The sequence below is a fragment of the Tursiops truncatus genome, chromosome 11 (genome assembly GCF_011762595.2).
Source record: "Tursiops truncatus isolate mTurTru1 chromosome 11, mTurTru1.mat.Y, whole genome shotgun sequence".
NCBI classification, from domain to species: domain Eukaryota; kingdom Metazoa; phylum Chordata; class Mammalia; order Artiodactyla; family Delphinidae; genus Tursiops; species Tursiops truncatus.
Genome location: NC_047044.1, coordinates 10,172,895 through 10,199,495, shown reverse-complemented (window position 1 = coordinate 10,199,495; position 26,601 = coordinate 10,172,895). Strand labels below are relative to the sequence as shown.

Below are 26,601 nucleotides of genomic sequence, written 5' to 3'. Positions count from 1 at the left end.
CTGACTTATCTTCTGCCACGTCTCCCTGCCTTTAGTCTTCCTGCAAGGAGAATCCTTTTAACCGGAAGGCATCACCCACAGCGTCCCCAACCGTAAAGAAGGCCACCAAGGGCTCCAAGCCAGCGAGACCGCCTGCCCCAGGACACGGCTTTCCGCTCATCAAACGCAAGGTACAGCTGGGAGCCCCAGACAACTGGCTGCCTGGGCCCCGGCCCCCTCCCTTGGCCGCCTCAGGCTTCCCGTGGGACTCTGCCACAGGATGGGCTGCCTGGGCAGCTTCCCTCAGATGCTGGAGGGGGGGCATGCTTGGGAGGCCCAGCTGGGAGATTTATGAACTTGCAGCCAGGGGGATTCTGAGCAGATTAGCTGCTCTGACCAAAAGCATTGGGTGATGCATTTAAATCGTTACTAATAATAGTTCAAGGCTCTGAAGCGTTCACGTGACAAACAGCTTAGAGTGTTCTCAGGTTTCTCTGTCTAATAGGGTCACTTTCGCACGTTGTGATATATTTTCTCGAGTGGCAGAGGAGGGGAGGAAGTTGCCAGAGAGAAGCAGGAAGTTGTATCGCCCTCTGGGCATGCCTGTTGGAGCTGGGACCAGGGGCATGGCAGGGGCGTGGCTGTCCCTACACCCATCCCTTGCCACACCGGGGTGTGGGACGGAGCCAGGGCGCAGGGCCTGTGGAGGCCAGTGCTGGCCGGAGAGAAGAGGGAAGCTCCTGTTCCTGGCGGCCAACAGGTGGGAGGGCGGGCTGACCTTCAGATAACTGGGCGCTGTCGGGCAGGTTCAGGCTGACCAGTACATCCCCGAGGAGGACATCCATGGGGAGATGGACACCATCGAGCGTCAGCTGGATACCCTGGAACACCGTGGGGTCCTGCTGGAGGAGAAGCTGCGTGGTGGAGTGGACGGTGCGGGAGCTGCCGGGGGCCTGGCGGGTGGGACTCGGGTAGGGGGAGCCTCTCTTCCAGGGTAGGAGCCGCCGTGGCCCCTTTGAGGGTGGGGACTGCCTCCAGCCCTGGCCTCAGTGGGCATCTGGTTTCCAGAGGGCCGTGAGGATGACATGCTGGTGGACTGGTTCAGGCTCATCCACGAGAAGCATCTGCTGGTTCGACGGGAGTCCGAGCTCATCTATGTGTGAGTCCTCGCTCCCCTTGGCTCCTGGCTCCTCCCCCCAGGATCCAGAGAGCTTAGGACCGGGAATCTTCACCTTCCTCCCTTATCAGTGACAGCACAGGGCAGGCAGCCGCAGAACTAACAGTCACCTTATTCCCACCTTCCAGCTTCAAGCAGCAGAACCTGGAGCAACGCCAGGCCGACGTGGAGTATGAGCTCCGGTGCCTTCTCAACAAGCCAGGTGAGTGTGGCCACACCCACTCCCCAGACACCTGCGCTGGGGCCTGGTGACATGGAGGAGTGGGCTGGGGAGTGGACAGACCGGGCCCTGATGGGGATGCACGGGCAGAGCCTGGGAACAGGGCAGGGGGTGCTGCCTGGGTCATAACAGGTGAAAACTAAGCTCAAGCCACGACGGGAGAGGGAACGGCATGGCCAGCGTGGGGCTGTGACGTCTGTGGTGTTGGGATGGCAGGCCTGCAGAGAACACCAAGACCAGGAGCAGACTGGCTTGTTGTTTTTAGATGTTGGGGGTAGGAGTTTATTAATTAATTAATTTATTTTTGCTGTGTTGCATCTTTGTTTCTGTGCGAGGGCTTTCTCTAGTTGTGGCAAGCGGGGGCCACTCTTCATCGCGGTGCGCGGGTCTCTCACTATCGCGGCCTCTCTTGTTGCGGAGCACAGGCTCCAGACGCACAGGCTCAGTAGTTGTGGCTCACGGGCCCAGTTGCTCTGCGGGATGTGGGATCCTCCCAGACCAGGGCTCGAACCCATGTCCCCTGCATTAGCAGGCAGACTCTCAACCACTGCGCCACCAGGGAAACCCCCTTTTTTTTTAATAAAGTAATTTTTTAAAATATTTTTTTATTTTTTAAAATTTTATTTATTTTTGACTGCATTGGGTCTTTGTTGCTGCGTGTGGACTTTCTCTACTTGTGGCGAGCGGGGGCTACTCTTCGTTGCGGTGCACGGGCTTCTCATTGCGGTGGCTTCTCTTGTTGTGGAGCAAGGGCTCTAGGCGTGCAGGCTTCAGTAGTTGTAGCACTCGGGCTCAGTAGTTGTAGTGCACAGACGGGCTTAGTTGCTCTGAAGCATGTGGGATCTTCCCGGACCAGGGATCCAACCCATGTCCCCTGCATTGGCAGGCGGATTCTTAACCACTGTGCCACCAGGGAAGTCTCGATTGGCTTGTTTTGGTACCCTCCTCTCCTGGAAGGTGTGGGTGGGCTCCTGGCGGGGAGGGGTCAGGCTCCAGGGCCCAGGGCTGCCTTGCTGCGCGAGGCAGAGCAGGTACCTGTCCAGAGGCAGCTCTGGGCTCATGGCCGTTAGGCCAGAGCATGGCAGGGCTCTGCTGGCGGGGGGAGGGCCAGTGGAAGTGCCCCTGCACAGCGTGGCTCAGGGTGACTCTGGGAGGGAGGGATGGGATGTGCTGAGAATGGAGCGGGGCCATGGGAGGATAGGGTGTGGAGTCACACAGCCCTGCGTTCTGCCGCTAACTTGCTGGGGGCCCTTAGGCGGCTTCCTTAGCCCCACCGAGCCTCAGCGGCTTCATGTGTAAGACAGGGATGAAGGTGCCCGCCTGGGAGGGTATTCTAAGGCCCAGGAGCCGGTGCATGTGGAAACACTCTGTGCCCTATGAGGGGCTGATGGCTGATGGTTTTTATGTGGCTGAGCTGGGGTCTGGCCATGACATGGGGTGAGCACAGCTGTGGGCTGAGAGAGAGCACAGGACTGCGGAGTGTCCAGAGGCTGGAGCCAGGGCTTTTGACCGCTTCCTCTGGCCCAGGTGGTAGGAATCATTGTTCCCATTTAACAGAGGAGGAAATGAAGAGCCCGCACATTGGTGGTGGAGCTGGGCTTCTAGCCATGTCTCTGACTTGGGCATGTCCCTGCACACCCAGCCCCTCCTGCCGGCTGGGACAGGGGCCCTGCTTTTCCACTGACCAGGGAGCTTGGGAGGCTGGATGTGACCCAGAGGCAGGAGTGTCCCTGAGGAAGTCACAGAATGTCCCAGCTCTTTGCTGCCACCTATGAATCACTCCCAAATCTCTGGAGGCTGGGGCGTGGCCGCCGCTCAGAGGAAGCCGCAGCGACACCTTGTGGTCGAAATGGGGACAGCACCTCTGTACCCCAGGCCAGCCTGGCCCTGGGCTTTTTGTGTTGCTTCTCCAGTCCTCTGTGTGGTGGCAACACATCGGGGCTTGTCATCCTGTCCTGGTTGTTGCCTTTGGAGGGTGAGACTGGCTTATAAGGCCCCAGGTGGGCTGGAGATCCATAAGACACTGTAAGGGCTGTAGCTTGGATCAAAGCATTCCAAGGCTGGCCGGGTACAAGCACTGGCTCCACCCTTGCTGTGTGACACTGGTCAAGGACTTAACTTCCGCAAGCCTTGGTTTTCCCACACGTAGGTCGGGGACATAACTTACCCAGGCCCCAGATTTGGGAAGCAGCAGAGTAGGATTTGAACTGGGGTGGTGACTGAAACCCATGTTGTCCCCAGAACTATGCTGGGTCAACGGTTCCAGTTTTGGCAAGAGGTGGTGGTAGGGGCAGATGTTGTGGAGGGAAGGTCAAGTGTGGGCATCCCTCCCCTGGGAGCCTGTGGGCTGGGTGAGAGGAATACCGGGGTGCAGGTGGGCCTCTGAGGGTGGTTCTGTAGGATAGCTCAGGTTCTTGAGAGGAGGCTGGAGGGGCAGCAGGTGTCTGAGACATCAGGGACACCTCCTGGCAGGGCTCCCTGCCCCCAGGGACCCCTCTAGTCCACCCTCCTTCATGGCATTAGATGAATGTCCCAATATGCCCCTTGGGTCACATTGCTTCTCCTGCATGAGGACCCCTGGGGTTCCCTGTTATCTCCCCACCCCTGCCCCACTTTGGCCAGCTCGCCATTGGAGGCTCTCAGCAGACCCAGCCTGAATCCTTCCCCCAAGAAACCATCTAGTGAACATTTGTTGAATGAGTGCATGAACATAGCAGGAAACTCTTTGGCACGTGCTCTTCTCTGTTCTCAGAACACGTATTGTGCTGGACCTCCCGGAGCCCCCTTGGAGAGTTTTTTTGGTAGGCAGACTGGTATCCTTGGTCTCTCCTATGACAACCTTCATTTCTCCAAAAATTTGTAATCCCCACCCCTCTGGGCCCCCCTCCCCAGAGTGTCCAGCGTGGGGCTGGTCTGCAGCCACCCTTAGCACTTAGACGTTAGTTCCTCGCTTCCTGGGACTCATGTCCCCAGCTTTTCTCCTTGGGCAGAAAAGGACTGGACAGAAGAGGACCGGGTCCGAGAGAAGGTGCTGATGCAGGAGCTTGTGACCCTCATCGAGCAGCGCAACGCCATCGTCAACTGCCTAGATGAGGACCGGCAGAGGTGACGTGGCTGGGGGAGGGGTTCCCCGGGGCTTCCTGGGGGCGGGGCCCTCACTGCCAGTCATCCCAGCGCCGCCTGCTCAGCCTGCGTGGACTCGGAGTCTGGAGGGACCTGAGAGATTACCTCGTCCTTCCTCCCGTGGGACACTCAGCTTCCCTTTCTCATTTCAGGGAGGAAGAGGAAGATAAGATGTTGGAAGCCATGATCAAGAAGAAAGGTGAGGCCCCTCCTGGGGTTCTGGCCCACTTGAACTCCTGGAGGGTGGGGGGTAGGTTGGACAGAGGGTTGGAGTGGGCACTACAGGGACGGTGTGTGCAAACTCCTAGCCCCTGTTTTGCCAAGAAGGCCGTGTGTAGCAAGGCAGGTCACCCTACGGCCAGGAGAGTGGGCGTGGGATGCCCTGGTGCCCACAGGGAGGACGGTGGCATGTGGGAGCATTTCCCAGGGCGCGTCTGCCTTAAACTGTGCGTTCCTCCTTGAGATCTGCAGCTGGTCTAGGAGGGGTCTGTGGGACCAAACAGCAGGCCCTCCCGCAGATACGATAGTGCCCAGCATGGTTAAGAGAGCACTGGACTGGGAGGCATGAGCCCTGGGCCTAATCTTGGTTCCACCAGTGACTCATTTGGCGGCCTTGCGGTTAAGTCTGGGCTCCAGTTAGACTGGATTCCGGTCCCAGCTCTGGCACTTCCCAGCGGGGTGGCTTTGAGCCGCTTCACCCGTCTAGGCCTCGCTCTCCTTGTCCGTGGAATGGGGGACAAGGCACGCACCTCCCGGGCATGTGCTGAGGATGACTGAGGTAATGTGTATAAGGCACTTAGTCCAGGGCCTGGCCCCTGCATAAAGCTCGGTTGGTGCCAGTCTGTTTCAAAACTCCCATTTTCCTCGTCCATAATAAGCTAGGGGCTGGGCGAGATGATTTCTGAGGTCTCCTCTACCACTGACAGTCAGTGTTCGTGTTGTAACCCACAGAGCTGTGAGCACCAGCCTAGGGGAACCAAGCCCTTTAGAGATGAACGTCTGCCACGCTGTAGGGCTCCCCCATTGCTTTCACGGGCGCTCGTCTCCCGATCCTGCCAAAACACTGGGAAGGGGTAGGGTCTCGTCCTAGAGACAAAGAACTGGAAGCTCAGAAAGGTGAAGGGGCGCACGGTTCCAGGAGAGGGGGTAGCGGTGGGCTGAGCCTGTTGGCCGGCGCTCCTAGGCCATCACCACCACCCCCCGGCCTGCCCCGATCGACTCTCCTCTCCCTTCTGCAGAGTTCCAGAAGGAGGCTGAACCCGAGGGCAAGAAGAAGGGGAAGTTCAAGACCATGAAGGTGCTGAAGCTGCTAGGAAACAAGCGTGATACCAAGAGCAAGTCCCCGGGAGACAAGAGCTAACAGTGCAGGCTGCCAGCTGGGGACTCCACCGCTCCTGGCTCGGCCCCCGGGCTGTGCTCTGCCAGGGACGCCCAGCTTCCCTGCAGGATCAGTCGAGGGGAAAGATGACTTAAGGGGAGGGAGCCTCTGGGTGATGGCCTCTCCCTCCTCAGGGTCCTCTGGCTCGTCTGGGCCAAAGAGTTTTCTTCCCTCTCCTCTGAGCCACCGGCAGCTGCGCCTCAGCCCTGCCCAGCCTGGCTGTGATGACCCCAGATGCTGGGACTGACCCAGGGAGCGAGCTGGCTCCTGGGTCCGGGGAGCAGCCGCAGCCGAGCACACCCGCCCTCGTCCCACCCAGCACCTGGCCTGCCGTGCCGGGCAGCTCCTCGGTCCCTCTTCCCTTCTGTGCCACGTGCAGAGGGGAGCCTTACCTGTCAGAGTCTCTGGGTCTTTCTGCCCACGAGGTGGGCCCGGGGTGGGCCTCTGGCCTGGGTCTCCCGCCCCGGCCCTGGTTCTGAGTCTCTGTCTTCCTTTCGGTGCAGGCGGCCCTGACTCTCTTTCTCCTCACTCAGGACCTCTATTTATGAAGTCTCTTAATTAAGTTCGAGGTAGTTACTGTGTCCTCAGACACGAATGGGCCTGGACAGATCCCTCCCTGTGTTGCTCGGAGTTCTAGGAGCTTCCCTCGTCTCCCCTCATTCTGTAGGAGGTCTCTCTGTCCAGGACACCGTGCCGGGGCGGGTGGGAGCCAAGTGCTGAGCCCCCGCAGGGAGGGTCCCGGGGACGCAGGCCCCAGCTGCGGTTCTGGCCCCGCCCCTCGGCCAGGTCAGCAGCAGGCGGGGCTGCTGCCGTAGGTGCTAACCCTGGTCCTTTACCGCACTGCGGCCCGGCCCCTCCTTTAGGCTCTCCCCGCCACCCCAGGGCTGGGGCGCAGTGGACCCACTCCGGGTGGTCATCGCCAGCCTGTCTTCTCACACTCGTCTGTTGTCTGTTCTCTCCTGACTTGTTGCTGCCGAAGGACTCATGGTCGCTCGGCCCCTGGGATGGCTGTGGGAGCGGAGGAGCCGATGGGGGCCACCACCTTCCCCCCACAGAGTGTGCCCAGCAGCTCTTGGTCAAAGCACTGTTGCTGTAAGCTATTTCCGGGGTGCCTCTAGGGCCCCCTTCCCTCAGCCCACCTGTGGGGAGAGGTTGTACTGTATTAATTTGAGAGGGTTTTCCTCCCCGACAATAAATGGAGACCACCTCAGTCGCCAGTGCCCTGCAGCCTCGAGGCGCCTTCCCCTCGCCAGGCCTGCCTTCTTCCCTGCCTCTGCCAGGCCTTGAGGCCGGCGTCTCTGCTTGCCCAGGAGGGCGTGGAGGGGCTGTCCACCGCTGGGGGCCCTGGCCCTCACTGCCTGCCCCCCGAGCAGGACCCCTTCCTCTGCAGGGACAGGTGGCTCCCGCGCCTGTGCAGCCCGCGGCCGCCTCCTTCCTGACATGCCTGTTGACCTGCAGCTGGGGTCACCAACTCCAGCGGCAGGTGACGCACGTGAACCGGGCTGGGTGTGTCCTGAGGGACGGCCCCGACACCCGGGTGGTGGGGACTGGGGTGAATGGGGGTGGATACGCCACAACTAGAGGGGAAGTTCTTCCTCATTTAAGTCAACTGTAGCCTGTGGGATGTGGGCCCAGTGGGGCCAGATCTTTCCATTTTTCAAGAGAAACTGGAAATCCAGATGGTGCGTGTGTGTGATTTGTAAATGTCGGCAACCGATGCGAATTTAAATCGAGGGCAGGCTGCTGTGGTGTCACGGGGGGGGCCGACTTTGTCCCGGGCTGTCCTGGGTTCTCTGGTTCGCTGCCCCTGGGCCACGTGCTGGGGCCTTCGAGGTGGAGGGCGGCTGTCCTCGTCATGTTGCACCCTTGGCCCTCAGGTTCTGGAGGGTGTGTGGATACAGCTTCTCATGGAGTGTTACAGAGCCCAGCCCTTGGTCTGGTCCTCTCTGTTTGTCTGTTTGAGGCTGCAGGGCCGTGTTTATTCTGCAAACCCAGACTTGGGTCATGTGGCCTGAGAAGATTATATGAATCCCTCCAAGTGGGATGGTTGGTTGAAATTTCTGAAATACTTTGATTTATGGGGACAGAAAAATGACAGAATACTGGAGACCATAAGGCTTGTGGTTGTCAAGACACGGGGACTGCCGTGTGCCGTGCGCCAGGCCTGGGGCGCTGCTCCTGGGGGCGGATGTCTCCTCAGCAGCCCTTTGAGGCAGGCCGCACAGGCGAGCCATCGGAGATGAGGCTGCTGGGCTCAGACCGCATAGGCTGGGAGTGGACTTCCAACGCAGGACCCCTTCCGTCTGGGTCCCTCCTACCCCTTTGGGTTTCTTTCTATGGGCTGTGCGTTTGGTGGAAAGACAGAAAGCTAACTTTTAATCCTGAGTAGGCTACTTGCTAGTTAAATGACTCTGGTCATAGCATCTTGGTGAGCCCCGGTTTTCACATAGGGATAATGTACCATCACAGGCATTTATTGAGAATCAGCTGAGAGTGACACCGGCACCTGCCGTCGTGCCCGGCCATGGGGTGCTCCAGGAGCCTTCGTTCCATTTTCACTTGAAATGTGCAAAGCAGCTAGAAACCAACTGGGCTTGGAAAATTCTAACCCCTTGAACAAATAAGGTTTATCCCTCTGAAAACAAAATGGTGTGTGTAATGACCTACGTTAAATGTGTTTTATTAGCCTGTTAATCACAGTGGTTAAATATTTGCCCAAAGCTGTAAGAAGTCAAATAAGTAGGTCCTAAGACAGGTAGGAAGAAAGGAATCATATTCATTACTAAGTTCTGAAAACCTAACGTGCCAGACACAGGGGCACGCAGTGGGTGAGGCCGTGGGAAGGGAGCCCAGTGGATGCCCTTAGACATACACCCAAGATGGTGAGACCTGGATCCTTGCTTTCACTGTGTGTGTGGCGCTTTCCCCAAAAGACTCTGTGTGTGTGTATGTGTCTGTACCTGTGACTGGTCTCAGAGGCTCAGCTGACTGAGGATCCCTGGGCAGAGTCTCAAGGAGAATCAGCTCGTTTTCTGAGACGTGGTCCATTTTCTAGGGTGCTATGTGCAGGGTGCCCTAGGTGGGGGCAGATGCTATACAACCATTTACATGGCTGAAGGCTGGGGTGGGTGGGCTGACCTGGGGGTGACCCTGCTTGGCAAGGGGGTGGGCTCCCCCGCCCCCCTCCGGAGGCAGATTAAGTGGTGGCAAGAGCCTTCCTAAGTTCCTCACTCCTCTTGTGGTCAAGGTCTTCCATTTCCTGTAGTTTCTGCAGAGGGCATCAGGGAAAGCTGGGGATCAGGGAAGGAACTCCAGGAGCCATCGCAGATGGGAGGCTAGAGCCGGACTCCCGAAATGGCCGCAGCTGACCCTTTATTCCTGCTCACATCTCGTCCTCCACACTCACAGGGGTGCATCGCCCCCTCCCCGCTGGCTCCATTTCCCTGTTGCTTCTCCTACCTGCGAGATTTCAGTAAGGATGATCGCTTGGTACTGTCTGCCCTGCCCTAGGGCCTCCATGTCAGCCAGGAATTCTTTCCTCTCCTGGATTTCCTTTACCACTGGAAAGGGAAAGGGCCGTCAGTGTACAGGGCAACGGGGGCCCTCAGGCTCCCAGGAGGGATGGCAGGGACGGCAGGTTGCTTTTCTTGGGAACAGGAAGCAGTTCTGCGGTTGCCCCTCAGGGATTCCCCCCTCCACACACACTCCCCTCCCCAGCGTAACTGGCCCATCAGGGGCTCACGTTCTTCAAACCGGTCCAGCTCAGGGGCTGGGTTCTCCTGTCGCACAGGAGGGGGCTTTTTTTTCCGTTCCACTGGCTCCTTCCCGGTGGCAAAAATATTTTGGAGTCTTCGCTTCTCCTTCTCCAGATCTCCTGTTGGGCCCGGACATGGCCTAGTTAAGGCGTGAAGAGCACCCCCATTCATGGTCCGTGTTCCCAGTTGGGCAGGCTCGCTCCAGGGTAACGTGGGTAGGGCTTCTGCAAACCCAGCACCTTCTACCCTAGGTGCCCCTGAGCTGGTCAGTCATGATAGGCAAGAAGGGGTTGAAAGGACCCACAAGAGAACTTCGTCAAAACCCACACGTTGCCCGGGCGCAGAGCAAGGCTAAGAAAACTCAGTGACTGCCGCAGTGCAGCTGGGATGGGGAGGCTGCCTGGGAGCTGTCGGAGGGGCTAGCCCAAGAGCCATGTCAGGTGCCAAGTAGAAACGGGTGGGGGGGAACGACTCCCTGAAATAGGCTGCAGCGCAGAGGAGCCCTGGGTTCCAGGCACCGTGTGAGCTTCAGAGAGCAGTGGCCGTGATGCCTGACCGCCGAACATTCATCAGAGATGGGCGGAAACCAGTTAATGGTTAAAGAGAGTTCTGGAAAAATGTCTGAAAACGAGCACCTAACTGGTTTCCTGTGCACCCTGAATGCCCCCAAGCTAACATGTGCTGAGGTTCAAGAGCATCGGTATAAACAACGTGAGAATTTGATTAGCTGCCCGCTCCGCGCTCTGCGGGCTGCAAGCCTCCCTGCCCCCTACCCCCTCGGAGGGCGGTAGGAGAGGGGCTCTAGTGGAGGCCCCTCACTTACGGGTGGCTTGGGGCTTGAACCGCTCCCGGCTGTAGGCCCCGTTGGCTTGGCACATGCTGGCAGGCCGGAGGTGGGACCGGACGGCCAGGATGGGAGGCAAGTAGATGGCTGGGGCCGGCTGCTTGGAAGGCAACACCCTCTGGCAGGAAGTTGGACTGCACTGTAGGGGGAGAGTGTCTCCTCCTGCGGAAGGAAGGGTCAGGTGGGGGGGCCCTCCTGGCTTTTTTTTTTAGTTTATAAAAGTGGTCCCTACCTGTTATAACAAGTCAAACAGTACAGAAGGGTCTCCCCTCCGAGCCCCCCTCTACGAGAAGCCATGGTAACAAGTTGGTGGTCTCGGCCCATTCTTTTTGTTGCTTACATAAACATGTTCAAAGATACGTGTGCATATGTAAGATTCATGTTTCAAACACTGGGTCATACTGTATTCTATTCAGTAATAGACTCTTAACAGTCTATCATGGACATCTTTCCAGATCACTCCATTTATATATAACTTATTTTTTATAGCTGTATACTAGTCCTTAGAGTGGAAACATTATTTATTCAATGAGTCTCCTAGTTTCAGAAATGCAGGCAATTTCCAGTTTGTTTTTTTTTTAAACTATTTCAAACAATGATGTAATAAACATTCTTGTACATCTAGCCTTCGTCCTGGTGCTTTTGTTTCTATAGATGGATTCCTAAAACCTGCTTGCTCCATGGGCAGGGAGGGGTGGTTTGGATGGTCCCTCCTGTCCATCCCCACTGCCTTGACCCACCCAGACCTGGGGCTCCTCCCCCAGGCCAGCCAAATGTGTCACCTCCTACCTGGTTGACTGGCCCCTCCTCTCAATTGCCTTAAAGCCCAGCTCAGCACAGTCCCCAGCCACTGTTCTGATCTGGCCCCTGTCTACCTCCCTTACATTTCCAGCCTTCTATCATCCATCTGGCAAATACGTATTGAGCGTGTACTCTGTGCCAGGCCCAAGGCACTGGGGGTAAAGTGTGAGTAAGATGAAGCCCTGCCCTCGTGGCACGCGCATCTGGGGTGTAGATGATGATAAAACAAGTAAAATATATAGTACGTTAGTGACAGTACAGCGATGGAGCACAGGGTGTGTCGGAGCAGGATTTACAGTTATAAATAGGGTAGCCAGGGAAGGACGCACGGAGACAGAGACATTACCCAAAGTGGTAAGAGGCCAGCCCTGCAGGTATTTCAAGGAAGAGCATTCCAGGCAGAGGGAACGGCAAGGGTAAAGGACCTGAGGTGGGAATGTGCCTGGAGTGCCTGAGGAACAGCCAGGAGGTTAGGGTGCCAGGAGCGGACTGAGCAAGGGGTGGGGTGTAGTGGGACTAGAGGTCAGAGGTCACGGAGGGCAAGAGACATACCGGGCCTCGTAGGCCTCTGGAAAGACTGGCTTTTACTGTGTGTGTGGTGGGAAGCCATCGGAGGGTTCTGAGCAGAGGAATGACATGAGCCCTTTAGGTGCCCTTGAAAATACAGCGTTGGGACTTCCCTGGCTTCCCAGCGGTTAGGACTCTGCACTTCCACTGCAGGGGGCATGGGTTCAATCCCTGGTCCAGGAACTAAGATCCCACAAGCTGCGTGGCACGGCCAAAAGAAAAAAAAAAAAAAATACAGCATTGGGGGTCGAGGGTACAGGTAGTCACAGTCAGGATATGGTTTGAAGGTCAAGCAGACAGGACTGCTGATGGGTTGGATGTGGGGTCTGGGAGAAAGAGAAAGAGGAGACAGGATGTCTCCGAGGTGTCTGCCCTGAGGAACCGGAAGGATAGAGCTGCCATTATTCCCCACTACCCTTCCCTTCTCACGCCCTCTACCTAGGGCCACACCATGGTTTATCTCTCTTCTCTGAAGAGATGCTGTGCTTTCTAGAATGTTCCTCCTACTCTCTCTGCTATTTTTACCTGTCCAGTACCAAATGCTACCTCTTCCTTTGGCTCAGTCTCAGTAAATAATTATGGCCCAAGTAATTCTGGGAGTTCAGGTGAAGGAGAGGAATTTGTGGCTTGCAACAGAATTTGAACTAAGCCTCAAACCAACAAGTAGGACTTGGTTAAGAAGAGAGGAATAGGGCTTCTCTGGTGGCACAGTGGTTAAGAATCCTCCTGCCAATGCAGGGGACACCAGTTCGAACCCTGGTCCGGGAAGATCCCACATGCCGCAGAGCAACTAAGCCCATGCATCACAACTACTGAGCCTGTGCTCTAGAGCCCGTGAGCCACAACTACTGAAGCCTGCGCACCTAGAGCCCATGCTCTGCAACAAGAGAAGCCACCGCAGTGAGAAGCCCGCGCACCACAAGGAAGAGTTGCCCCTGCTCGCTGCGACTAGAGAAAGCCCACGCACAGCAGACCCAATGCAGACAAAAATAAATAAATAAGATAAATTAAAAAAAAAAAAAAGAAGAGAGGAATAGAGAGATGATTCTAGGAGAAGAAACCAGACTCAACACCCATGCTTGGAGGCAATATTTTAAAGAAAAAACTTTTAAGGAGAACAAAACTTCCAGGCAAACTGGTGACTTGTGTTGCCCTAACCACTAATGCAATTAGTCCTTCAACTAACGTTGAGCGCCTAGGAGCCAAGGTACCATGGTGAACAAGGCAGACCCAGTCCTTGGTCTCCTGGTATTTACTTTTAGTGGGATTTCTAGCATATTCTTTGTAGTCATGTTATAGGGGACCCCAATGATTAGTAGACTGCTGAGTATGGAGATTGAATTATGTGACTCAGCCGTGTTGTGGTGATAGGCAATGGCGGCCTGAGTTGTCCTTGTCTACAATGAGGAAGGAGATCTGACTTCTGAACTGGTCTGACGGAGCCTCCATCCCTCTGCCAGTGCTGGGCAGGCACTGTCGATATTTGTCTCTCTGACTTTCCCATCCCTATGCCTCTGTGGTTGACCAGATGCCTCCTGACAGGTACCTTCTTTCTGGAGAGACGGCAATAGCTATTGGTAGATTCAAGTGAGATTTGGCAGGTTTGGACCTTCTGGCATCCTCTTAAAGGTAACTCTACAGATCTCTGTTCTGATCCACTACGTGTTGATTCAGTTAAATCTCAGAAAGCAAGGTTGTTTTTAAGATCTTAGAGAGCACCTTGTTATTGTGCCCATGTACATTCACTTTTTTGTTTTCCTTAAAAATAAATAATACAATGTGTGGTTAGAGGTGAGCTGTGGAAAGGTTTTGCATACTTTTCCTAAGTTGGAAGCCTGCCAGTAATCTTGTTCCTGCCAGCTAAGCTATGAATGAAAAAATCTATGAATGAGACACACACAGTCCTCTCCTCTGGCGAGCTCATATGGTATGTGTGTAAGAGGGCGGGATTAGTTTGTAGACTTGACAGCGTTCACAGTATTTGGCTGGGCAGGAAGTCTCGAATGGGCTGTGATCTGTTGGGAAGGTTGGCTGGAGCCAGACTGCAGGAGGGGCTCATGTGCTGTGACCCACGTCGGGGAAGAAGCAAAGACCCTGCAAAGTCAGTTCCCCGGGAGCAAGAGTCAGAAATACTATTCAATTTTTTTTTCTCTTTTAAAATGAGGTCCCCTACTCCTTAATATGGAGAAGCATGAAAAATGTGGCATAGGATCCCTCTGCCCTGGAAGCTTCTGCAGATGGCCTCTTACGTTTCATGGTGTCCATGATGTGGCGCCGTTGGAAGTTTGTCAGTTTGGATTCCTTCATCATCACTGCAGGACAAAGCACTTCAGTGAGGCTTCCTGAGCTGCAAGCAGATGCCTTTATCTCACCCCACTGAAATTTAACATTGTATCACCTCCTGCCCCCATTCAGCACTTGAGTACTTGGCCGCCCCCGCACTGCGGCTTGTGGGATCTTAGTTTCCCGGAACAGGGATTGAAGCCAGGCCCCTGGCAGTGAAAGCGACAGGTCCTAACCACTGGACCGCCAGGGAATTCCCTTCCTTTCCTGCTTTGTTTTTTTTCTATAGCACTCATCACTACCTAAGTTCTATGTACCTTATTATTTGTTACCTTCCTACTAGAATATTAGCTCCATGGGACCAAGAATTTTTGCTTGTTTTTCTTTTCTTTTTTTTTTTATTGCTGTATTTTCAGCACCTAGAACAATGTCTAAAGCACATAGTGGGCTTAAATTTTTTTTGTTGTTGAGTGAATGAAGGAATGAATGAACAAGAATTCATTAAGCATGTGCCAGGGGCTGGAGCTACAATTGTAGCTACAAATGTAGCCAAAACAGGCATCCTGTCCTGATGGAGTTCATGAACTAGAGGGGCAGATGGATGTTGATTCAATGTTAATTCAACGGGACACACTAGGTATCTGACTACAGGTTGCCAATGAAGGAAATTGACTACTAAGTATCTGACTACTAAGCCCACAAAGGAAAAGGTATTTGGTAGAGTGCTGGCGCCTAACAGTTGGTTGCACTGTGGTGGCGGGTGGGGAGGAAATAAAGCTTCCCTGGGGAAATTGAACGTGTCATCTAAGGGACGCAGGGGAGTTAACTACTCTAAAATTCTTAGTTCTTTGACTTTTGGCCACTTCCAAGTTGTAGGACCCCTGAATCTTTCTGAACTCCAGGCTTCTTATATGTAAAATGGAAACAGCAATTACTAAACCATAAGTCATGCAGGGGAGAACTGAGTTACAGAGAGTAACTGTGACCACCGCTCTTCTTGTGTCCTTTAACGCACTGACCTCTGAGCAGCTCGCAGGTCTCTGGGGTGTAAGTGGCCGGCTTGGGGCAGCGCCAGAACCCTGCTCCTTTGGTCACTGTCTCCACCCTCTCCTGGGAAGCCATGGAGGGCTCTGAGGAGGGAAAAACGCAACGACACACCCACTGTCTCCCAGATCCAACCTCTGCTCCCACACCCCCAACACCACCCATAGTTTGGGAGCAGGGATCGGGTCGCAAGAGAATCGTGATGCCGTCTGTGAACATCGCGAGAGTGCCCGATCCTCCCACCCAGAACAGATCCACTGGCAGATCCACACGCGTACAGAGACCTCAACCTGACCTGGCGCCTGTGTCAGAGAAGTCCCCTCGGGAGGAAAGGGGAGTTAGGGTAACCGTGCCCGCTGGGTGACACGCCTAAACGGAAACCTCACCCTAAAGTAAGACCCCGGCTGAGTGGTCCCTCCCCACAGAGAGCGGAGGCTGCGCTCAGCAGATCGTAACCAGGGCTCCGAAGCAGCACCCGCGCCGGGGCGCCGCAGAAATACTTTTGAGATCTCAGCGACTAGAGCCCGCAGCTAGCCTGTCTGGCTACCATGGTAACGCGCACGCGCCGCTCCGCGCATGCGCACATTTACCGCCGCGCCTGCCTCCCGGAAGTGATTACCTCTAGGTCACGGCGCAGGCGGGCGCAGAGTACGCTTGGCGTCGAGCGAGGCGGAGGCGTGCTCTTTGCTGGTCTCCGCTCGGGTCTGGGGCGCAGAACCCGGTAGCTGTGGCGCGGGTGTCATGTCAGACAACGAGGACAAGTGAGTGCGGGAGCGAAGTGACTTTTGCGGAACCTCGCAAGGGGCGGGTGAAGCGGGAGCCTGGGTCGAAGGAAGTTGAGGAGCCAGGTGTCGGGGGGCAGTGTCTGAGGGCACTGGGGGTGCTGAGGGGGCCCGCGGAGCTGGAGAAGGGTAGGGCGGTGAGCCGGCAGCATAGACCCGGCCAGAGGCTGGGCACAGAAAGACCCCGGCTCGAGGGTCCAGAGAGGATCACTGAAAAAGGTATCTTTCAGCAAACTTCCGCTGAGTCGGGCTCTGTGTCAATACCTAATAGGTGTATTAGGTATAGTCTCTGCTCTCCAGGTGGGGTCCCTTTCTAGAAGAGGGGACAGGCCCATAGACATAATGCCGGGTCGTGTGAATTGCGTAGTAGGTCTGTAGTATAGAAGTAATCCCGAGGAGGGTCTGGGGAGACTTTGAGGTCGTAAAGGTCTGGGAGGCTTGCAGTAATCCAGGTGAGAAAAGGTAGTGACTTGCACTAGGGTGATAGTAGTAGAAGTGGTGAGAAGTGGTTTTGAAGTCTGGATTTATTTTGAAGCTAGAGCCCAGGAGATTACCTGACGTGTGGTGTTGGAGGAGAGGTCTATCCTGAAGATAAAAATAGGGGAGTTCTCAGCATAAGTATATTAGTCAAAGCTGAGAAACAGAGGAGATCCTCAGGCGGGTGTCAGTAGAGAAGAGGAGATGTCTGCGTGTCAGAGCATCCCAACATGGAGTGCTTCGGGGGAAGAGAGGAGAAACCGGCAAAGGAGACTGAGAAGGAGTAGCCAGTGAGGTGGGAGGACACCAAGAGTGTGAGGTGTCCTTGCAGTCAAGTGAGGAGAGTGTTTTGAGTGAGACGAGTGGTCCTGTGGGCCAACTGACACATCAGGCTAAATGAGAACGAGAATAGTCCATCACATTTAGCAATGTGGAAAACATTAACAAACTTGAAAGGATGGTTTGGGTGGAATCATGGAGGTGAAAGTCTTTGGAGTGAGATGATGACAGAATGGGAAGAGAAGAATCGGAAACAGTGAAGATGGACAACTCTTGCAAGAATTTTGCTCCCAAGGGGAGCATGGAAATAGGGCTCTGTGAGGAGGGAGTAGAAAAGTAAGCTCTGTTTGTTTTTTTAGACGAGGAACTCAAATGACTTAATGATTTATTAAGTGATTCACTCATTAAGTAGATATTTATTGAGTGCCTCCTATGCTAGTAACTCAGATGAGACACAGATCTCTGCCCTCTTTGATTCTACTAAGTGGTGCTCTAACTGGCTGCTGCTTCTTGTACAGTTTTGATGGCGACGACTTTGATGACGTGGAGGAGGATGAAGGGCTAGATGACTTGGAGAATGCCGAGGAGGTCAGTATCTAGCCTTGGGCTCCCCTCTCTGCAGCCCAAGCTGCTGCATAGCCCAGCCAGTGATGACTGACTGAATGCATCTGCCTCCCGTCTGTGGTCAGGGCACCGCCAGTTAGAGTGAGGAGAGATCTAGTCCTGGGTAGTGGAGGAGCCCCTCAGGGTGGGCCTGAAGGCTTTTGTCCACTTGGAGCACAGCACAGCGCATGGCTTCCGGGGCAGTTAGCTCACTGACCGGCCACCTGCTCCCTCTGGGACCTTATCTCTTCTAGCTGTCCCTGTCATGCCAGGGAGACCCCAGCTCAGAACGTTTGACTGTGCTGTTCCCTCTTCCTTTTCCTTAGATATGCACGCGACCTGCTCCTCAGCCTCATCAGGTCTTTGTTAAATGTCACCTCAGTGGGGCCTTCCTGACCATCCTGTTTAAAATTGCCACATTAACCCCTTTCTCCAGCATCACACCCTGGCACTCCCTGTCTTTTCTCTGTTTTTATACTACACATTGTACTTAACTAATTTTGTTTACTGTTTGTCTCATCTCATTATAATGTAAGTTCTATAGGAGAAAGAATTTTTTTTTTTTCTTTTTTTTTTTTTTGTGGTATGCGGGCCTCTCACTGTCGTGGCCTCTCCCGTTGCGGAGCACAGGCTCCGGACGCGCAGGCCCAGCGGCCATGGCTCACGGGCCCTGGCTCACGGGCCCAGCCGCTCCGCGGCACGCGGGATCCTCCCGGACCGGGGCACAAACCCGCGTCCCCTGCATCGGCAGGCGGACCCCCAACCACTGCGCCACCAGGGAAGCCCGGAGAAAGAATTTTTCTCTGTCTTACTGCACTATCCCAAGTGCTTAGAATACTATCTGACATGTAGTAAGCACTCAGTAAATATTTGTTGAGTTAATTCTTTATTATAGAATTTATTCTTCTGCCTATAACCCTGTACACACCTTTTGCTCTAATCACACTCCACAATTAGGTGTCCAGACCTAGTACATCCTCTCCCTCCTCTGTGCCTGTTGCGCATGCATTTCAGCCTGCCTGGAAGGCCCTTTCCTTCCTCGTTAGCTTGGCAGCTCCTACTCATCCTTCTAGACCAGCCCACGTCTCATCTCTGGACTGTATTCGTAACCCCCAGTATGAGGTAGATGTCTCTCACTTTCTTGTTAAGTTTGTGGCACACTTGCATACTTTTTTTTTGGTTAATTTTTTTTTGAAGTGCTTTGATATTCCATTTTATTTATTTAAATACACACGCTCACACACACAATTACAACTCTGTAAATTAGTGAAATGGCACTCATTGGATGAATTAAATTACAACCAGTAAATGAGTGAACAGGAAAGACAGAGTTAAAGAAGATATTTGCAAAACATATAACTGAGAAAGTACATCTATACAATGAATTCTTACAAATCAATCATAAAAATGCAGAAAATCCAATACAAAAAGGGGCAAGGGATTTGAACAGGTACATCACAAAAGAGAATATCCAAATAGCTAATAAATATATAAAAAAGATGCTTAACATCATTAGTCGTCAGGAAACTGGAAAGTAAACCACAAGACACCACTCCACACCCACCGAGATGGCTCAGATTAAACCAGACAAAGCAGACATCTCACAGTGACAACACCAAGTGAGAAGAAAGATGTGGAGCAATTGGAGCAACGTTTATATTATTCTGGTCCGAGTGTAAATTGGGCCAGCGCTCTGGAAAACTCTGTGGAGTTATGTACTAAAGGGGAGTATAGATGTATATTTTTTAGGGACCAGTGATCCCGCTCCTGGGTGTATACCCAACACAGATGCATACTTATGTTGACCAAAAGACATGTACAAGAAAATTCATAGCATAATAGCAAACTAGTCCAAATGCTCATTATAATTGAACGATTATATGGATTGTGGTATATTCCAACCATAAAATCCTAGATGGCTGTGAAAATGAACAAAGTACTGGTAGACACAACAGAATGGATAAATCTACAAATATACCATTGAGTGGAAGAAGCTACATAGAAAACAGTACATAAGGTGTGATTACATGCACAGGAACTTCTTTTTTTTTTTTTAATTTTTATTTATTTTTTTATACAGCAGGTTCTTATTACTCATCAGTTTTATACACATCAGTGTATACATGTCAATCCCAATCGCCCAATTCAGCACACCACCATTCCCACACCCCCCCCCGCGGCTTTCCCCCCTTGGTGTCCATATGTTTGTTCTCTACATCTGTGTCTCAACTTCTGCCCTGCAAACCGGTTCATCTGTACCATTTTTCTAGGTCCACATACGTGCATTAATATACGATATTTGTTTTTCTCTTTCTGACTTACTTCACTCTGTATGACAGTCTCTAGATCCATCCATGTCTCAGCAAATGACTCAATTTTGTTCCTTTTTATGGCTGAGTAATGTTCCATTGTATATATGTGCCACAACTTTACCCATTCGTCTGTCGATGGGCATGTAGGTTGCTTCCATGACCTTGGCTATTGTAAACAGTGCTGCAGTGAACATTGGGGTGCGTGTGTCTTTTGAATTATGGTTTTCTCTGGGTATATACCCAGTAGTGGAATCGCTGGATCATATGGTAATTCTATTTTTAGTTGTTTTTTTTTTTTTTGCGGTACGCGGGCCTCTCACTGCTGTGGCCTCTCCTGTTGCAGAGCACAGGCTCCGGACACACAGGCTCAGTGGCCATGGCTCACGGGCCTAGCTGCTCCGCGGCATGTGGGATCTTCCCGGACTGGGGCACGAACCTGTGTCCCCTGCATCGGCAGGCGGACTCTCAACCACTACGCCACCAGGGAAACCGTATTTTTAGTTTTTTAAGGAACCTCCATACTGTTCTCCCTAGTGGCTGTATCAATTTACATTCCCACCAACAGTGCCAGAGGGTTCCCTTTTCTTCACACCCTCTCCAGCATTTGTTGTTTGTAGATTTTCTGATGATGCCCATTCTAACTGGTGTGAGGTGATACCTCATTGTAGTTTTGATTTGCATTTCTCTAATAATTAGTGTTGTTGAGCAGCTTTTCATGTGCTTCCTGGCCATCTGTATGTCTTCTTTGGAGAAATGTCTATTTAGGTCTTCTGCCCATTTTTGGATTGGGTTGTTTGTTTCTTTAATATTGAGCTGTATGAGCTGTTTATATATTTTGGAGATTAATCCTTTGTCTGTTGATTGGTTTGCAAATATTTTGTCCCATTCTGAGGGTTGTCTTTTCGTCTTGTTTGTGGTTTCCTTTGCTGTGCAAAAGCTTTTAAGTTTCATTAGGTCCCATTTGTTTATTTTTGTTTTTATTTCCATTACTGTAGGAGGTGGATCAAAAAAGATCTTGCTGTGATTTATGTCAAAGAGTGTGCTTCCTATGTTTTCCTCTAAGAGTTTTATAGTGTCCGGTCTTACATTTAGGTCTCAAATCCATTTTGAGTTTATTTTTGTGTATGGTGTTAGGGAGTGTTCTAATTTCATTCTTTTACATCACACTTGCATACTTTTATAGCACTTGTTGTTTTGTTTACTCTTGTCTTTTTCCCCAGACTATGTATTCTTTGAGAACAGAAACTCTTAGCTTTCTGTCTCAGCACCTATTATGATGTCTGGCACATGACAGATGCTTAATAAGTGATTGTTAAATATATGAATATGTAAAGATGGGGTGATTGTTCCTCTTCCTCTTAGGGTGATCTGTTGTCTGTGCTCAAGGACTTCTCTTCTGGATGAGGCAGCTGGCTTTGGACTCCCTGATCATGAGTCCTTTTTTACTAGGTCTGAGACTTTGGCCAAGTTAGCTAACCCTCCAAGCCTCTAGAATGGGCATTGTAATCCCCACCGCATCAGGTTATTGTGAGGATTAAATGAGGTGTTAATAAGGCAGTTGCAGGTCACTGGCACGTAATAAGGAGTAGCGTAGCGGTGGTTACAATCGCTGTCGTCGTCATCCTGCCCCTCACCCCCGATAATGCATCCTGAGATTTTTCCCTCTTTCTTCCTTGGTGTCCAGGAGGGCCAGGAGAATGTTGAGATCCTCCCTTCTGGAGAGCGACCGCAGGCCAACCAGAAGCGAATCACCACACCATATATGACCAAGTATGAGCGAGCCCGTGTGCTGGGCACCCGAGCCCTTCAGATCGCGTGAGTATGAGCCTCCTCACCATCTTTTCCATCAGACAGGCTACGGGGAACCTGCACGCTGTTGGTGCGGCTCAGCCTGGCACCTGACCACAGTCCTTCCCTCTTCTCACACGCTGAACAAGGGTGGTGCTGTCCCTGTGTGCCAGGCACTGTGCTAGACCCCCTGCCCGCAGAGAGTTTGTGATCCAGTGGAGAAACCGGACATAAACATCTGAGAAGTCAGATAACAGTACAGTAGAAGAATAGTGATAAGAATACGGAGTGTAACGAGTGCCTGTCAGTTAGGGAAGCAGAAATAAATAAATAAATAGAATAAGATCAGCCCTCGACCGTTGTGGGCTGGTTAGTTGGGGGTGCTGCGGCAGCACCCCCCTGGGCTTAAGGTGGTTCTTGAGTCGATAGACAAGGGCCAGCCCAGAGGAGTGGGGGAGCCCTCCATGTAGAGGTCCCGCTGGAAACGTGAAAGCACAGAGCAGTGAGGCGGGGGTTGGGGATTGGAAATTAGCAGCCTTTCCTTTGTCTCCTAAGCTTGGAGCTAGTTGAAGACTAACAGGATTCAGGAGCTAGCAGTAGGCAGGTGGGGATCGCAACGTGCGACGCTTCCGTGTCCACCCCAACAGCCGTGGGCACTGCCGTCGCCAGCGGCCCTGTGTGCAGGTGTCAGCCTGCCTGCTAAGCTTGTGGGCATCATGGAGGACAGGTCAGGCGGCTTTGAGGAAGCAGGGACTCTTGAAGAGGCTGGACCACAGATGCATGCTTTCCCCACCAGGCTCCCTTGTCAGATGAGTTCCTCCTCCGTTGTGGCGAGAGTAGGTGGGAAGACAGAGGGGACGGGCATGTTACTGTGGCTCTCGTGGAACATCCTCTGCGGGGAAACGTGATGCCGGGGAAAGGTGCCCTACCCCAGACCTCTTATAAGCTGCTGTGGGAAATGGTGGGTACCTAGAGGAGAGGGTGCTTCAAGTAGGGAGTAGTTGAAACTAGGCTTGAAATAAAAGCTGGGGCCAGAGTTGTGGGACGACGCGTGCTGGCGGCGTGGTGATGCTCAATCTATGCATCCGTCCGTCCCCGCCCCGCCCAGGTTTTTAAACAGCATTGGGCTTCATCTCCTCCAGTCGTGGAGTGAAGGTGGCCACCGTGTTCACCTCGACAGAGGGCTTTATGGGCGGGCAGCGTCGTTCCTCACCCACTTGGCAGCAGTAGGCGTCCTGCCAGCCTGGTTGTGCTCCTTGCTGGTCTGGGTGAAACGAGAGCTGCACTCAGTTTGATGATTTTGGTGTCGCTGGGGTCAGGATCCTCTAGGCCTGCACCGCAGTTATGGTTGCCACTGGCTACATTTGGTCATTTAAATTTAAGTAAAACTAAATAGAAATTCAGTGTTTCGGTCTCATTAGCCACACTTCATGAGCCCAGTAGCTCCCTATGGCTACCGTAATGGGTAGTACAGATAGAGGACATTTCCATCATTGCAGAGCACTGACTGGGCAGTGCTTACGTCTGCTAAACATGATCAAGCAGAAAGAATAATTCATAAATTATTTTTCAAACAAACAGACTGTATGCAAGTTAAAGTCTGTCAGCATCGAATAAGATACAGTGCTTGCACCTGTCGGGGATGCAGAGATGATCACAATTCCCCAGGTCTCTAGGTGTTTACAGTCTGGTGGGAGAGATGGACCCGTTCTAAATACCCAGAACCCAAGGCGGATGGGATTGCTGCTTTACAAGAGAAACAAAAGAGAGAAGGGAGTAATGGCAGGGGTGACTGGGGAAGCCTCATGAAGAGATTAGAATTAAAGCGAGGTGGTTTTGAACGTATCCCAGGTGCCAGAAACAGCACTAGGAAAGGTCCAGGTAGAGGCAGGCATGTATGGATTGTAGTGGGGGAATGGCAAGTAGCTTGGGGCACAAGACTGGAAAAGATGTCACTGGTTAATTGAGTGACAAGTTCAGAAGATGGGCTTGCATTTGGTGGACAGTATGGAGCAGGCGTTTCAAACACTACCGAGGCCCAGGTCCTGCTTTCCTCGGGGAGCAAGCCTCGGTCTAGCTTAGTCTAGTCTATAGTGCTCTTTCCGACTGAGGGCTAGGGTGCTGTCTGGTGGTTCCCCGGCTGCTGTAAGCCCTTGGACAGCCAGGGCTGGAGCTTATCCTGAGTACGAGGCCTGCAATTCTGCGCTTAGTAGATGCTGAACAGATGTTTCTTGGATATTTGTGGATGAAACCTCTCTCTGGTTCACTAGCCCCACCTGGTGGCTGAATGGTTGCCACAGGTGGAGACGTTCCGGGCACACTCTCACACTTCCTGTGCACATAGTAGGGCTGGATGAATTAATGCTGTTGAGTTATCTGTATCTTGAAAGAAATAAGGCATATGCAGATCAGGGAAAGCATTTTGCCCCATTCTTTAAAGGTTTACATTTTGGGGAAGTTCAAATAATTATTGAGAGAGGATATAGAGAAAGTTAAAGAACTTGGTCTCTGCCCTTGGGAAATTTTCAGGCTTTGGGGAGTAACAGACATCAGAATATTTAGCAATGAAATTAGTAGATTATTTAGTGTGAACTGGTGGCTGTCAGACTGGCTGGTTATGAGAAGCACCTGGGGAGCTTTGCTAATGCAGGTTCTCAGGATCCTTCACTAGAGAGTGAGGGGGAAGGGTCTGGGGAAGGACCTGGGAACCTGTATTTTTAGCATACTTTCCCAGTAATTTTGATGATTATTAGGTTTGGGATCCATTAGTGTAAACTTGAGCTGGAATCAATAAGTGTGGCTTCCTAGAGGAGGTGGGCCTAGAACTGGCCTGTTTGTTTCTAGAGCCTCTGCTGCGGGCCAAGTGTTGTGCTAGGGCTTGGGGTCCTGGGCCACCAGGTCTCGTTGGAAAACTTCAAACAAGTAGTCACAGTGTAGTGGTAGTGGTGCCAAGAGAAGCGTATGTAAAATGAGTCAGGGCACTGAGGCCTCAGCAAGTGCTTTCCCGAGTGGGGACATCTGAGCCTCTTGCAGGCCTGTAGGAAGAGGAAGAGCTTGTACGAGGATGCAAAAAAGGAAACAACAGGGTATGTCTAGGGAACTGTAGTAATTTGGTATGGCTGGAATGTGGGGTAAATATAGGCAGGTAGCATGAGAAGGTACTAGAAAGGTAAGCAGGGGCCAGGTGAGGTTCTGCCTGCCTGATGGCTGTGGGGTGTCATGGAAGGGTGGCAAGGAGGTGAGCGCCCCACCACAGGCCCTGTGTAGAGGCTGGAGGAGCAGGACCCTGGGGGTATTGCCAAGTCAGAGAAGGAAAATGAGGCGAGCTGGGCCCCGAGGCAGGGCTGGGGGGTCGAGTTAGAGTGGTCAGAAGGGCGAGCTTTTGCACGTGCGGGTCCTTTGTGCTGGAACACTCTGCTGTGGCTGCAGGCTCAGGAGTCTGTGATGGGCCCTGGGGGAGGCCCTTGGCAGGGGAGCTGACATGACGCATGTCACACGGCCCAGTGATGAAAGCCCACACTTGTCCCGTTCACAGTACCGGGCTTCAGTTTGTGAATCACCAGCTTTTAAAAATAATGGGAGGTGGTGGAGCACAGTAGGGAGGAGCCTTCGGGGTTCAAACCTTGGTTCTACCACTTACTGGCTGTGTGTCCTTAGGCAAGTTACTGACCGTCTGTGCCTCAGTTTCTTCATCAGTGAGACGGAAGTAACAAGCGTGCTCACCTCAGATAGTACTCTGAAGGGCTGAGAGCAGCCATGCCACCTGCTCTTTGCTTGTTCCAGTAGTGCTTTAGCATCATTGTTGTGTGGGCGTGGCAGGGCTTTTTGTCTTCATTTTCAAATGAGGATAGTGAGATTTGGGGAAGAAACTCAGTATCTTTGGAGGCAAAGTTTAAGTCTAGCGTACAGGCTCCCACTCGCGTACCCTCGCTGTCAGTGCCCTGGAACTGCCGCTCCGCATCCGCTGTGCCCGCCTCCCTGGAAGGTGCCCTTTCTGGGTGAGGACTGGGATGCTGATCTGATCCTGTTTGTGAAGCTCCCCCCCGACTTCATGCTGGGCCTTTCTCCCTGTGTTTGTAGTCTCCCCCAACACCTGTCCCTGTACCTACAGGATGTGTGCCCCCGTGATGGTGGAGCTGGAGGGGGAGACAGATCCCTTGCTCATCGCCATGAAAGAGCTCAAGTAAGTCGCCCAGATCATGGTTCACTGCTCCAGAGCCCTGGGAGGCAACCCTTGGGTTCTCTGCTGCTCACCCTTCCCCCACTTCCCTGATGGGGAAGCGTGGTTCTTGTTCCTGTAGACCCTTAGTTTGTTTGGGAGTCAGCCCTGCAGGGAGGAGGAGGGAGGGGGAGGAGGGGGCAGGCAAAGGCGGAGGGGAGGACATTGATGAGACCTTTGCTGTCTGTCCGAATTTCCCTGTTCCTCCTGCAGTTGGCCTTACCAACATCCCTCTACGTTTCCCCCTCCTCCCTTCAGCCATGGGATGGCAGAGCCCTTCCAGACTCAAGTGCCACACTCAGAGATGCAGGAACTTTTTTTGTTGTAATTCCTTTCCTACAAAGTGCATTCATAGTCTCAAGAGGATGCTGCTGAGACTTCTCTTGCCTTGCATTCTGCACATCTGTCCCTCTGCTGCAGGGCTGGGGTCACCAGCCCTCACGTACCTTGACTTCTCCCCTGCCACAGGGCCCGAAAGATTCCCATCATCATTCGCCGCTACCTGCCTGACGGGAGCTATGAAGACTGGGGGGTAGACGAGCTTATCATCACCGACTGAGCCGGAATCGTCTTCCTGACTGTGCCTCAGCCCCAGTTCCTAGTCTCATATTCTTTATTCGTGTAAATAATAAATTCTTCAACATTTCAACCCCTCCGCCTCCAGCTGCCTGGGAGGCCTACCCACTTCTTCCGCCCTGCTGCCTGGAGGGTGCACCCATCCCAGTGGCCCTGCGACTGTCAGCTCTTTAGGAAGCACCAGGGGCCCTGACCCCCTGTGGCTCCCCCACGTCCCTCCCTCCATCTCGTAGTCCACCAGAGCAGAGGCTGCTGCAGGAGACACCTCAGCTGCCTTCCCAGCAGACAGACAAGCCTTTGTGCCCAGGGAGCTGGTTGCCACGGAAACCCCCAATTTCCTTTCCAGTGGGGACTGGCTGCAGGGGCTTCTCCCTTCTCAGGAGTATCACAGAGC

At 53.0% G+C, this 26,601-nt stretch overlaps 2 protein-coding genes and 1 long non-coding RNA gene across 10 annotated transcripts in view; 2 read left to right on the top strand and 1 right to left on the bottom strand.

Moving 5' to 3' along the window:
• Positions 1-7,555, top strand: part of MICALL1 (MICAL like 1) — a 28,728-nt gene extending 21,173 nt beyond the window's left edge. For 4 of the 7 annotated variants that reach the window (XM_033866076.2, XM_033866075.2, XM_033866077.2 and 1 more), the window contains 7 exons: positions 36-170; positions 786-912; positions 1,048-1,138; positions 1,285-1,358; positions 4,367-4,481; positions 4,652-4,698; positions 5,738-7,555. In XM_033866076.2, coding sequence (XP_033721967.1) covers positions 36-170; positions 786-912; positions 1,048-1,138; positions 1,285-1,358; positions 4,367-4,481; positions 4,652-4,698; positions 5,738-5,859 — 711 coding nt within the window. In that variant the 3' untranslated portion in view covers positions 5,860-7,555. The other 3 variants (XR_004528836.2, XM_073788186.1, XM_073788187.1) reach the window with 3 other exon arrangements.
• A 143-nt stretch (positions 7,556-7,698) lies between these two features.
• Positions 7,699-15,714, bottom strand: LOC101326176 (UPF0193 protein EVG1). 2 transcript variants are annotated; one of them, XR_004528837.2, is made up of 7 exons: positions 15,558-15,714; positions 15,147-15,257; positions 14,094-14,156; positions 10,456-10,638; positions 9,620-9,751; positions 9,337-9,437; positions 7,699-9,145 (listed from the first exon to the last, which is right to left on the bottom strand). It is a non-coding gene; the product is annotated as a UPF0193 protein EVG1 (long non-coding RNA). The 2 variants fall into 2 exon arrangements; XR_012324183.1 differs by lacking the exon at positions 7,699-9,145 and having other exon boundaries at positions 9,295-9,751.
• Positions 15,715-15,777: 63 nt separating this feature from the next.
• Positions 15,778-26,280, top strand: POLR2F (RNA polymerase II, I and III subunit F). The gene is made up of 5 exons (XM_004324204.3): positions 15,778-15,932; positions 17,228-17,297; positions 21,309-21,439; positions 25,524-25,595; positions 26,100-26,280. Exons 1-5 carry the CDS (start codon positions 15,913-15,915, stop codon positions 26,188-26,190), a joined length of 384 nt encoding a protein of 127 aa, XP_004324252.1. The 5' UTR covers positions 15,778-15,912; the 3' UTR covers positions 26,191-26,280.
• Positions 26,281-26,601: the final 321 nt, after the last annotated feature.